Genomic DNA, 13,052 nt, shown 5'->3' on the forward strand with positions numbered 1-13,052 from the left:
CTTTCTTGGGAACAATGGAGGGAATGAATATGGCAAAATCTTTGAAATACTCCCACCAACCTCCCTTTTCTTGAAGTATTTTATTTCGACGACGCTTGATACTAGCGTCATCATCCGAGTCGCTGTCATCCTCGTCGTCTTCTGAGTTTCGGTTGGCAAAATTCCTAAAGGATTCATCATGAAGCTGCTGGGTTCCGTAATCGGTATGACCAACGTCGTTCTGATAAGGTGCTGAAAGGAATGGCTGACTCTCTTCAGAGTTTTGATTGTTTCGCCTGGCCAATGCCCAACGAGCGAGGTTCAGCAGGAGAAGCATGATAACTATAATCCTGAGAAATTGACAAAAAGCTAAAATGATTCCTGACGTCGTGTTGAATCCCTCCAGAGCCCCCAAGGCGAGTAATGGTATCTCAAAGAATAAGGTAGTACCGCAAGCAACCCAGAGTAGTCGTTGAACTAGGGTTCGACTGAATAGAACTGCACACCACACAAGGGCAGATAGCAGAAGATGAACCAGATGAGCTTGTTCAACGAAGAAAGCACACGGTCGAATGGCGGCGATGACAGCCTCCCCTAAGTATGCGCAGACAAGAAGGACGTACGCGAACTGAACTGACGTCGTGCGGCGTATGGCGAGTTTTGCTGCCTTCTCCTTTGCCTGACCTAAGTGAATGATTGTCTTAATACAGAGGCCGAGAAAAACAGTCAGGGCGCCGCCATAGTGCAGGACTCTGCTAATTTCAGAGTATGTTGCCATGGCGAAAGCAGCGTTGATATCCGAAGAAAATCGTCTGAGGAGAAAACACTGCTGACACATATTTAAGCTTTCGGGAGATCGGCGTGCCGTACGAAATGTCTAATTGCAAGAGAAAGATTTGTGCCACGAATGGGGTTCAGTCATCGGATTAGTGCTGATGTATTTGGCACTCACATTTATGAGCTGTCCCACATTGACTCAATTCTGTCGGCTGTCTGACTCATGCCGATAACCATAGCTCATTGACTCTGCCACTGCCAGTGCGCTTAATATGTGCATGGCGGACCCCGCGCGCTGCGACATTGTATGTTGTGTGTATCTTCAGCGACTTAACGAGAACATTTAGACTACAATTATTGCGCCTTATCAGCGAGACTGGACCAATTTAACTCCCATATCTCAATTTACTTCTGAAGATATTAACTACGTGGCGAAAAGAAAAAGCACTGCAGCTCAATTTCCATACTTTGTCCTTGACTGCCAAGATTTATTCAGTGTCCTGATATCACTCTGGGCGTCGCCCGATGAGTCACAAATTCCATTAACAGAACCTTCACGGGACGTTGGCAAGAAGTAATTGGATAGATGAAACCATCGGAGCTGTCCGAAAGAAGATCATTGGCAGAAATGACTCCTGATTGACGTTTCATGGATACCGACCGATATGAGGCTGGTATATGATTGAACCCAAGAATTCAAGAGCAGGACACATCTGCATGCCTTTATTGATCACTCGGGCTATCTAGCATGGCCACTTGCATATTCTGTTTTGGTCATTTACCACCCAAGCTGAGAGAGGTCATCTTTTGCGTGGGAACAGAGATCAGAGCCACGTCTTTAGGTTCCACGTCTTTAGGTTCCACTGGCTTGGTCAGCTCTTTGACCTTGGTTTGCCTTTCCATCCAATCCATCGCTCCATTGTAGATGCAGTTGTAGTCCATGAACTCAGCCGGGTTCCTGTTTAAAAACATTCAGCATAAATTTTAACCCAATCCAACGGTGTACCGACATCGTGATCTTATTGGTTGTCTTGTCCGTTGCAGGCTTTCCGGCTTGTCTACTGTACCCTTGAATGAGTGTGGCTCTCTCGAATCTGCACTGAAACACAGTCTAAAAGTCGTCAACCACCAAGTCAGTACATGCCAAATGGATTTCACGCACCTCCAATAGACCTTCGATATCTGATTTTGATGGCTTGACTTTGATATCTTTAAAGATTGCTCCGAGAGCCTCAGCGTCTTCGATGGCCTGGCTCGCACCTTGTCCCTGGGTAGGGAGCATTGGATGGGCAGCATCTCCGATGATGATGGTGCGGCCGCGATGCCATGTTTCTAGCGGGTCCTTGAAAACTACTGTTAGCAGGTTGAAGTCCAAGTCTCCGACGCGAGGAAATGAGTTTTGGGTCTCACCATATCACGCAGTTGCCAAAGGCCAACTTCGGTACAGTTCTTGAATACTGCTTTTGCCCAGGTAGGGAACACCTCAAACGTGTCCTTTAGCTTTTTGGGATCTCCTTTCGTTGTCCAAGACTTTCCTTCGGCGCTCTCTTGCATCATTTCTAGGTGTGTTAGGTGCAGCCCTCATGAGTTGAGCAAACTCTTCTGACTCACCATCAGGAACCAATGCAACAACACTGTAGATGGAACCATCTCGAGCAGGCCCCATAATGATGCGCCGATCGTGTCCCATAATCATAGATGTAAACGGCTCTCGAGGGTCTATGACAGACACGAAGTCTTTGTTCTGCTCCAGTTCCGAGCTATCAAGGACCAGTCGATACGCTGTTTGCCTAGGTCAGACGAATTCGTGTTACAAAGCATTGGCGACTTACCAGACAACCCGGTCGGTATTGCAGCAACTTCTTTCCCAACGACAGCTTTACGGAGTACACTTTTACTATGAGGCAGTTAGAAAGGTTCTGTATGCGCCTATGGGAGTGAGTGTCACTAGCATTCCATCAGCTCCGACAATTAGATCGCCAGTAAGAATCTCTCCTGACTCAAGAGTAACAGTTCCAGTCTCCGAGTCACAATCTCGTACTACACATCCAGTCCGAATGATGACGGGTTCAGCATCTGCGATCTCTTTCGTAGCCGCACCTCTTAGAGCATCATGAAGATCAACCCTTGTTGGTCAGCGCGGCAAGCAGAACATCGTTGATCTCGATCAAACCTCACCTGTGGTACATCATGCGTTCCTATAGAATGTGCGTCAGGTTTTAGGTACCTAATTCTATCAACCCAAGTAAACTCACTTACTGCACCGTAGCTTTTCTTCAAGTGAAATGGAATCTCCGCATGAAGCTCTCCCTTTGTGGTGTAGATGCGGAACTGTGAATTCATACTCAGTCGCTGCGTGTAGTTGATCCCGGATAAAAGCTTACTCCTTTGTCTGCCATGGAGCCCTTCATTGAGAGAGTTTCCTTGAGACCCCATTGCTTCTCCACGATTCTTCGCGCGTCAGTATATATAAGCTATTCTGTCACCATCTTGTGATGTTTTACTAACTTAGAAGCATTGGGCTGAAGTCTGGGCACTTCAAATTAGTCAAGTTCCAATGTCCGCACCCAGGGCATGAACCATTATTCTTACGATATTGTCACACCGATTTCTCTGTTAAGCTGGCTCTGTTCGAAAACGGTGATGCGACGGTTGGGTCCTCTCAAAGCAATAGCCTTGTATTGTCAGCAAGATAACCAGAAGGTCCATTGGACCAGACACTTACTGCCGAAATTCCAGCGATACCGCCACCGACAATGGTAATGTTGAACATTTGGTTTCCGTCCGATAGAAACATCATGACAAAGGTATGTGGGAATAATACGTTGAGTCAAGGGCCGCTTGTTCAATCCGTTTATGTTCCAAGATCAAATGATACGGAGTGGGTATGTCTGATCAACAATGTGGATCCCAACGCCAGGCCCCTCTCCGGGGGAGAGACGACTGACTCTAGCACGACAACTCTTGTTCAGGTTCACAAGCATGTTTCTCTATTCGAGCCGTTCCACTTCCCGGCTCCCTTCCGAGGGTTTGTTGTGGGCGAGGGAAAAGGTGGGGTAGCTCTTGAGATCCTATGCAAACTTCTTGGTGAGGCCGATGAGTTTGTGTTGCTTTGACAGCCGAACCGAACCGAGGAGTAAGCACCAGCCGCCGAGGGGATGGTCCGAACTGGAGATCAGACCAGGAAGACACACTGGATCCCGAATTATGTAGAGAACTAATTGCAGAATACGTCCTATGCGACAAAACATGCTGGATCAACAAATTCAAATACAACCACAAACTACCGGTTGAAGTCCACTCAAGCCAATTTCATTGTTAATTTGCCTCAATTCTAGTGCAAATCCTCTTGAAACCACTTATCTCAACGATGGCTACCACAACCACCACCGTGACTGAGCAGACAAGTGCTCCTATCAAAGCTGTCAATGATGGCCGTATGAGAATGGATGGAAACGATCCCGCTTATGGCGACTGGAGGGATGAGCTTCTCCAAGACGGTTACGCCATCATTAAGGGTGCCATTCCAAGAGAGCGCGCAGACGGCTACGCCGACAAGATGTACGCCCTGCTTGAATCATTGTAAGCACCGCATGCACCTCTGGGTTCACTTTTCCCGATCATATGCTGACAGCATCGCAGTGGCCTTGGCTATGACCGCAACGACCCTTCGACTGTTCATCCGGACAATTTGCCCGTGATCAACGAGAAGGGCATGCTGATGGCATACGGTGCATGCCACGAAGATTTTGTCTGGGATATTCGCAGTGAACCTGGCGTCGTCGGAGCCTTTGAGAAGATCTATAACACGGAAGATCTGATTGTCTCCTTCGATGTCATTAACTATGGCTTCGCCAACCGCACCCACCTCCCTGAGAACAAGCCCTGGCCTCACCAAGACCAAGATCCCGAAAAGCCTGGCTTCCGCTGCCTCCAAGGCCTTGTTAATCTTCATCCTTGCGGCCCTGATGATGGTGGCTTGATTGTATGCAAGGGATCTCACAACTTGAGCGCCCAATTCCACGAAGCGCTCAAAGATGAGCCTCGCATCCCTGCTTGGACTAAAGAGTGGTATGGCTTCACGGACCGCGGCATGGAGTGGCTCAAAGAGCATGGTGGAGAGTGGCACAAGGTCTGCGCCGACCCAGGCGATCTCATTGTATGGGATTCGCGTACTGCCCACTACAATGTTCCGGTTAAGAGCAACATCGATCGCATGGCGGTGTACACTTGCTTCATGCCGGCGACAGACGCCACTCAGGAGGATTTCCTACGCAAAAAGTCTGCATACGAGTGTAAGTTTTTCATTAAGACTACAAGCTGATCAACCCTGACTTCTGACGATTTCTTTTTGTAGCCCGCCTAGGTACTACCCACTGGCCTAACGCCCGACACACGGGTTCTAACACTGCAACCCGCAATGGAAAGCCGGATCTTGTTGTTCGGGAAAGACCTCTCAATGACAGGGTCCTCAGTGAGAGAGCCTTCAAGCTGACTGGAATCCCATACATCGAGGCATGATCAGTAGCATGAGTCGACGAAAAGGGATTTAGAGGAGAGCGGTTGCTGCACGCCACGAATTTTGCGAGTGTTTTCACTGGTATAACAATGATTACTATAGTGTAGAATAGAAAAAACGTCTACCACTTGAGTTTATTATGTTTCTCCTTGGTGCCTTTCGACTACGACAGTGCTACACCTCAGACACCGCATCCATATGCATGTTAAGTCTCGGCCCAAGAGACCTCGGTGGAGAAGAAAGGGGTCATTTGTTTTGTAATTTTACTACATGAATGGCAAGCGGCAAAACACAGAAGCAACGCGGAGTTTAGTGTGAGGCGTGCGCAATCATTCCCTCGGATTTCAACTCTGAAAGGACTATGATGCGGAGTCTGATGTCCGCGCCATAGAATGTGGACTTCGAGCTGATCATCTGATAGAGGCCGTTTGTTGAGGCTCCCCTCATTCCTGAAATTACCTTGTAGCGTAGTCTTCGGTCTATCGGCCGAACCGAGCCTGCTTAGATACTTTCTCGGATTGGGACCAAAGCTGTTAATGTTGTGTCACCACGATGTGGGGGAGAATACTTCAAGAGTGAATCGGAATATATGGTGCAGTAAGATAAGAAAGAACGCCGCTTGGTTCTTTTCCGAGCCGAAGCACGGAGGAAGTCAAAACAATACGGAACGGCTATCAGACCGAAGGTCCAGTTTCCGGACAAATGTGAGGGGTTGCGACCAGGTTTATGTCTAGATCGTCCTCGCTTGCGTAGTCTTCCCCGCATTCAAGTGTGCAAGAATAACATGCCGAACTGCACTACTGAACAGCCAAGTCGGGGCCCCATTTCTGCACCCCAGACTCTTAGCGCCCCAAGCCGAATCTGGGGTTGCGTATGGGGTCAAGGTTGCAGAAACAGATACGACAGGTGTGAGGGAGTTGATTTGAGCCGAACTTGGCGAATCAAAACTTGAACATTTGTCAGAGTTGTTGTTTCGCAGAAATAGGCCCTGTCTCCCTGGGCATCGTCTCATTGAGCCTTGACGGTAACGCCAGACCAATCTTTCGATCATCCCATCGTCCTGGGAAGAAAGGCGATATTTTGTATCATAGAATCTTTTAACCACATTTTTACGTCAAGTTATACAGCCAAATACTTCGACATCTAACATGGGCGAGACAGACAACAAGGTTATGGAAGAAAGAGTCGAGTCGGCATCAGACCTTCCTCAAAAGCCACAACTCGGGGAAACCGACTTCAGGACCAATGTCCAACTCGCTGACGGCAATGTCACATACCTCATCCCGACTCCAAGTTCTGATCCACATGGTAGGATACAGCTCCAATTTCATCTCATCTTCCGTCCACGTATATAGTCAGCGCCAGGCTAACAAGTTTGTTGGCACTTAGATCCTCTTAACTTGAGTACTCTGAGAAAATGGGTAAGCATCTTACATCCTAAAAGTTCTCTTTTGGAGCAGAATCTAACATTTCTTATGTACACAGATCATAACTATGACCTGCGCCACCTTCGCCTCAGTCGGCCTCGTCCAAGTCTCCGGCCTGGGAGCGCTCCTCGGCGACTTTATCCCGGAATACGCAGCTGAGGGACGAGGATATGAAGATATCTCAAACTTAATGACGTATCCATCACTTTTTATGGGCCTTGGCAACCTTATTGGAATGCCTTTGGCCCTTGCCATCGGACGTCGCCCAGTTTTCCTCGGTTCTTGCGCACTTGCAGTTTTGGCGTCAATCCTCTGCGGCTTCCAGAAAGGCTATACGTCCCATCTTGTTGCACGAATGATCCTTGGTCTTGCGGCCGGCCAAAGTGAGGCCCTTTGCCCCTTGATGGTACAGGAAACTCATTTTCTCCATGAGCGCGCACGCTGTTTGATGTGGTTTACCCTCTGGCAGTCGACTCTCAGTGCTGTCTATTCACTGTTGACTTCCTACATTGCCGCCGGCATTGGTCCATCTGGATGGTACTTTCTCGGGGCAGGTCTTTCCGCCGTTACTTTTGTCTTTGCTGTTTTCATGGTACCAGAGACCAAATACGCCAGACCTCTAGCCGCCTACCAGGGATACACTGCCGAAGTATCCCACTTCGTCAGCAGTGGCGGTACCGGAAGTGACGACATCGCTGGTGTTTACACCGAAATGCTTACACGCAAGACTACCACGGAGCCCCGTCAGCTGGACTTTGTCAATTTCAAACCCAGGACTCTCGCCTCAGACCTACGCCTTCTTACTCAGAAGCCCGACTGGAAGGAGGGGTGGCAATGTTGCACAGGCATGGCTATTGTAACGTTCTTCCCCGACATGATGTGGGCCCTTCTCCTAAATGGGTTGACAATGTAAGGAGCCGCCCTGGCTGCAGCTGACCTTCCTACACAAAGCATCAGTATACTGTCACTAACGTCTTTGCTTGAACAGTGGCGTGAACATTGCCCTTGGTACTACTTACGGTCAAGTCTTACAAAGTCCCCCTTACAACTGGAGTTCGTCCGTTGTCAGCTTTGCATTGACAGGTCAAATTGTAGTAGCATTTGTGGCTCTTCCGCTACTTGGCCGAGGATCAGACTGGGTAATCAAGTTCTTCGCGCGCCGCAACGGTGGCTTCCATAAGCCTGAGTATCGTCTCATCCTTCTGATCATCCCCGTCATCGTCGGCACGCTGGCTTCAGTTATTTATGGACAGGCAGCCGAGCATCCGGACAGATACCACTGGTTCTCTATTGTGTTCGCTCTCAATGCCTACTACTTTGGCTTTGTCGGTGCAAACCAAGTCGGTATTACATACGCACTCGATGCATACCCAACACGCTCTGGCCCGGTGCTGGTCATCATCTGTGCCATGCGTGGTGTCATATCGTTCGGAACAAGCTACGGCGTGACACCTTTCATCAATTCAGTTGGGTACGACGGCGCTTTCGGAATTTATGGTGCTCTTACCGCTGGCATTGGTGCCATTGGAATCCTTGTCTTTATTTGGGGAACCCAGATTAGAGCGTTGGTTGCGAAGTGGGCTGTTGCGAACACGACCACCACGCCTTCTTACAACCACTAATGCAGAGGGTGACCAATTTGATTTTTTTCTATGAGTGAAAAGTATTCGATTGCGATAACCTTTTTACGGTCCCCAATCGGAACATGGCGAAAGGGTTTTGGAGAGTGATATAAGGGTTTCGTTAGGATTAAGCATGTATGGATAGAGAGAAATTGATCGATCAGGTTTACTTGATGATCTTGTACCAGTAGAAGTGTCAGAAGGTGATTCCCGGAAAGCTTGATGTTTCTTCTCCTAGAGTAATCCCGTTGAGATTTTGAATTATATGTTTTGGATTTGGTCGACAGAGACCTCTGGAACGTTTGCAATGTGACTGAACGCAACCCTTCACATTCTCATCATGAACATTGCAGTTCGAACCAATACCAAGCAGATACAATGTAAGACTGCTTGAGATACGAATCAACTTTGTATTAGTCAATTTAATATTTTTCCTGGATAAGTTTGCACAAAAGGTTAGCAATGCTCAGACTATCGGTAAACACGGCGATGTTGAGTGCACCAAAAGATTTTGCTTTAGCAAAATTGGAAATTCTATCGACGATCATCGTCTACCTCCATCAACATATATCCTAGATCCATGGATACCGCTATTAAACTATTGGATGAACGGCAGAATGATACGACTCTGATACTCGGGTCCGCAGTGAATGAAATGCTCTCCCTTGTTCCTCTCGTGCTCAGGCCGCTCAGTCGAAAAGGCCTTGTATTCAGCGATTGAAGGGAACTGGCCACCAATTTGCACCTGAACCGATTCACCGGTTTCGTAGTCAACTCCCATAGCCCATATGCCGACCTCCAACTCCACCACTGTACCAGGTGGAACCTTGTTCTCCTCATCATGGGGATGAAAGGGAAACTGCGGGTGCATCGAACGAGAAGGGTCGATCTTCCTATGGGAAGCCCGCAGCTGGCCAACCGAACCGAGATGAAGGTTGGTACTACTTTGCTCCTTTTCTGGGATATCGTGGATGGAATTGACTGGTGCAGCCGAAAAAGGGAAACAGAGGTGTTTCATAGGATTGCCTTCTTTATCTAGCTTTCTGATATTGATGAATACGTTCATGTCATCATGGGAAGGGCAAGACATGTAGACGACTGCCTTGGGGATGCCGATCAGTCGCGATGGCTTATCGAAGGTGTAAGTGAACTTCGCAAGTGATTTCCCGTCTTCAGAGTTGTATGAAGCTTTGGAGGAGCTCTCAGGAATCGTCTCAGTCAAAGCTTTGGAGTTTAGGTAGAATGTCTTGTAGTCGGTATTGGGAGGAGGGAAATCTTCGAATTCAATATCGCTCTCGGCTTCTCTGTCTCCAAATTTGAGGGAGGTCCACCTCACTTTGGGCGTCTTTTCCCAGTCGTTTTCGATGCCTTTGAGATATCTGTCAAAGAATTTCTTCAAGATATGTCAGCGAGTCTACTCAGGGTTGGTAAAGGATGAAAGAAACGCATACGGCCAAATCCTCGTTGGTTTCCGGTACACTGTACAAGTCAAACCACTCTTGCCAAGCGCTCCAGCGAATCCATTTTTGAGAGCATCCCAGCTCAATGAAGCCTCTGATGCTGCCCATAGTGTGGATGGAGCTGAAGTCCGATCCAGAGATGTAGGCGGGAATATTGATGGCCTTCATGTTTGCGCGCTTGTCTTCCCACCAGATGTTGGACAGTGGGCTACGACGGTACATCTCTGCGAAGTCTTCCACGCCTGAATTGCCTTTGATGATGAGGTTGGTGATCAAGTCGAAGTTGCTCATAGAGAAGATGCCGCCTCTGACGAATTGCTCGCGGAACAGATCTCCACTCGCCTCCCACGGCGCAATAGCTTTCAACGATGGAGGGTTTAAGGCTGCAACGTGCCATTGGGCAATTGCGAGGGCAGAGTTCCCAGCCATGCCAACGCTGCCATTGCACCAATCCAACTTCGCAATGGCTTCAATGACATCATAGGCATCCTCGGCATCCTGCAGCCCCATGATTGGGGCCTGTCCGTCGCTGTTTCCGGTGCCTCTGCTGTCGACACTGATGATGGCGTAGCCCTTGGGACACCATCTCTGGGGATCCAGGCCCTCGAACTTTTCTAGCCCGCTCAAGTCACTCCTCTTGACACAGCAAGACCACGGTGTCATGGGAAGCATAGTGAGCGCGCTGTACTTCTTGCCGTAGGGTGACCATCCCACTATGGCGGGGATCTTCTCTTTGCTGTCCGCCGGCCGGTAGACGTCGATGTATAGTCTGCAGCCATCTCGGACTTTGATCTCAACATCATGGTCGATACGAATGTCGCTCTCGAGAGGTTTTGCATTGTAGCCGTTCCAGCCCTCTGGCAGGACTTCTGTGCGACCAGGGGTGAAGCCCTGATAATTGTTGACGCCGATTTCGGGCTTGCCAATCGGCTTGTGCGCAATTTGGATTGGAAGAGGCATGATTCAGAGAGTAGCTTATAGGTTTGCGAACGTATGAAGGTCTGGGATAGTCTGGGGAAATGAAAGGTCGCATAGGTGCACCAGAGACCTATGAAGTATGCAAGCGAACTGCTTTTTATCGAACGCGTTTTTAGATTCTAGCGAGCCCAAGCAGAGGTATCAACCCGTCGCCAGCACGCGAATCGTCGCGATCGTGTCGCGAGAACCTCGGTCTAATGGTGCCCGGAGCGGGCAGTGCATCGGTTGTGCCTCAGCCAAGTTGGAATACTTGGGGTTTGACGGCGGGGCAGCTCCCGGCGCAAATCGAGGTGACATTCGCGACCACCGGCCCCGCCTCTCTCCAAGAAAGCGGAGGAGAGTGAGGAGAACGGGGCATGTCCGAACCGAACCGAACCGAACCGAACCGAAGACCCGACCTCTTGAGCAGCGCCAGAACGAAGCAATCTGGAATCGGACGACCGAACCGGGCCTAGGGAGAAAACCGAGGAACCCCGTGACTGGACTCGCGTATGCAATATGGCGATGGAACATGCGGGGAATCTTAGATCCCTCGTTTTAGCCTCCCGGTGAGGGCTTCAAAATGTGATGAGCTGGTTGGCTGTGTGGTTGATAAGCAAAAAGTAGGCCATATAACGCCTGAAACTTCTGCAGTCCCCCTACTTTAATTTTTGCGCTCAACTGAAAGTGAAGCCAGCAAACTTCCAGAAGTCACGAATCCTTGCCAGCTTTTCACATTTGCGTACGTTATCACTGCCAAGATGGCCAAGGATCTCCTCACACCCAAGACAAACCACGGCGACTGGCGCGACTTCTTCTTCGAGCATGGCTACGCCATCCTTAAGAAATCTATTACTTCTGAGCGGGCTGAGTACTACAAATCAAAGCAGATCGATTGGCTCAAGTCCTTCAACCGCGGGTTCGACCCTGAGAACGAAGACACGTGGACCTCTGAGCACCTCCCTGTATCCTTCAAGGGTGGCATGTATGGGTCTTACTGTGCCCCGCATGAGCGATTTGTATGGGAAGCGCGAATGTAAGTGGTCACTTTATCTCTTACTTTTAGCCGGGCTGGACTTACGGAAAACAGGGAGCCAGGAGTTATGAACCCATTCATCCATATTTGGGAGACGGAGGAGCTGCTAGTCAGCTTCGATATGTTCAACATCACGCTTCCGCGTCAAAGGGATTTGAAATGGTCGCCATGGCCTCATTGCGGTCAGACCCTATTGTCGAATCGACTTTGAATAATTTTACTAATAGCAATGCGTACAGACCAAGATCCTAAACGCAAAGGACTGCAGTGTGTCCAAGGGCTACTCAACTTTGCGCCGAATGGAGACAAGGACGGCGGGCTGATTCTGATGGATGGCTCAGCCAAGCTTTTTGACCAGTTTTTCCAAGAGACTAGAGTCATGGCGAACCATGAAGATGCCCCGCCGCCAGAGGAGAACTACCGTGACCTCTTCATCTTCAAAGAGGAAGATGTAGAGTGGTTTGAAAAGCGCGGATGCAAGCTTATCAAGCCAAACTTAGAGCCTGGCGACTTGGTTCTATGGGACTCTCGGTATGCACACCTCTTTCTCTGGCTACGTTCTGAAAGGCTAACACGTTAAAGAACTATGCACTACGCTAAGCACCCTGAGGGCAGCCAGATTCGTCATGCTCAATATGTGTGCTTCACTCCGGCCAAATTCGCCGACTCCCAGAGCTTGAAGGAGAAGGCGGACATCTTCCGGTCTTGGGGGGCACGACGCACTGGCCTCACACCAACATTCACCCTCAAGGGAAAGCAAAAAGGGATGGTGTCATTGATCCGCAGGAGAGGGAGGAGCCTTTGGAGAAGCCAGTGGTCACAGACAGATTGTTGCAGTTGGCGGCTCACAAGGCATATTAAGAGATGGATTTGTTTTTTGCATATTAGAGATCGCTTTTGTCTTGTATACTTTGTGCAAACGAGAAGCAAGTTATAAACTCAATCTCGTCCGTTGAGAAACCTCAAGCCGTATGGAATGTGACACCTAAAGAGAATGGACGGGTGTTAACTGGATTTGGTGAATCCCTTCGTGTTCCGGTGTAGACTAGTCTATTGTCGAACTTGTAGAGCTGCAAAGAGATCCAGCTCAGGAACCTCTAAGAGCATTCTCATGAAACTGGTCTTCATCATCTATTACGGATTGCTAAACTGACTGGTCTCAATTCCCGAGGCACATTGCCGTACACCCCACCCCCGGATTCTTGAGCCCTGGAGCGGGGTTTCCATGGACCCTAGCCGACATGGGGGATGTCCCTTAACCCCACGCCTGGACCA

The 13,052-nt window shown here is 49.1% G+C and overlaps 5 protein-coding genes across 5 annotated transcripts; 3 read left to right on the forward strand and 2 right to left on the reverse strand.

Annotated features, from left to right (window-relative positions):
• Positions 1 to 2,930: 2,930 nt before the first annotated feature.
• ColSpa_03672 (uncharacterized protein) lies at positions 2,931 to 3,553 on the reverse strand (the record flags this gene model as incomplete). The annotated part of the gene is made up of 5 exons (XM_049269884.1): positions 2,931 to 2,954; positions 3,016 to 3,087; positions 3,141 to 3,207; positions 3,349 to 3,431; positions 3,482 to 3,553. 5 exons carry the CDS (start codon positions 3,551 to 3,553, stop codon positions 2,931 to 2,933), a joined length of 318 nt encoding a protein of 105 aa, XP_049125841.1.
• A 573-nt stretch (positions 3,554 to 4,126) lies between these two features.
• ColSpa_03673 (uncharacterized protein) lies at positions 4,127 to 5,277 on the forward strand (the record flags this gene model as incomplete). Its single annotated transcript, XM_049269885.1, has 3 exons — positions 4,127 to 4,338; positions 4,399 to 5,051; positions 5,123 to 5,277. The coding sequence occupies 3 exons, from the start codon at positions 4,127 to 4,129 to the stop codon at positions 5,275 to 5,277; spliced, it is 1,020 nt and encodes a 339-aa protein (XP_049125842.1).
• Positions 5,278 to 6,769: 1,492 nt separating this feature from the next.
• On the forward strand, positions 6,770 to 8,324 carry ColSpa_03674 (putative MFS-type transporter; the record flags this gene model as incomplete). Its single annotated transcript, XM_049269886.1, has 2 exons — positions 6,770 to 7,611; positions 7,691 to 8,324. The coding sequence occupies 2 exons, from the start codon at positions 6,770 to 6,772 to the stop codon at positions 8,322 to 8,324; spliced, it is 1,476 nt and encodes a 491-aa protein (XP_049125843.1).
• Positions 8,325 to 8,922: 598 nt separating this feature from the next.
• ColSpa_03675 (cocaine esterase) lies at positions 8,923 to 10,744 on the reverse strand (the record flags this gene model as incomplete). The annotated part of the gene is made up of 2 exons (XM_049269887.1): positions 8,923 to 9,717; positions 9,776 to 10,744. The coding sequence occupies 2 exons, from the start codon at positions 10,742 to 10,744 to the stop codon at positions 8,923 to 8,925; spliced, it is 1,764 nt and encodes a 587-aa protein (XP_049125844.1).
• Positions 10,745 to 11,502: 758 nt separating this feature from the next.
• ColSpa_03676 (uncharacterized protein) lies at positions 11,503 to 12,638 on the forward strand (the record flags this gene model as incomplete). Its single annotated transcript, XM_049269888.1, is given in 5 exon segments — positions 11,503 to 11,777; positions 11,808 to 11,959; positions 12,017 to 12,308; positions 12,360 to 12,546; positions 12,564 to 12,638. The coding sequence occupies 5 exon segments, from the start codon at positions 11,503 to 11,505 to the stop codon at positions 12,636 to 12,638; spliced, it is 981 nt and encodes a 326-aa protein (XP_049125845.1).
• Between the last annotated feature and the right edge of the window lie 414 nt (positions 12,639 to 13,052).

Source organism: Colletotrichum spaethianum, assembly GCF_022836535.1.
Source record: "Colletotrichum spaethianum MAFF 239500 DNA, contig07, whole genome shotgun sequence".
Classification (NCBI taxonomy): Eukaryota; Fungi; Ascomycota; class Sordariomycetes; order Glomerellales; family Glomerellaceae; genus Colletotrichum; species Colletotrichum spaethianum.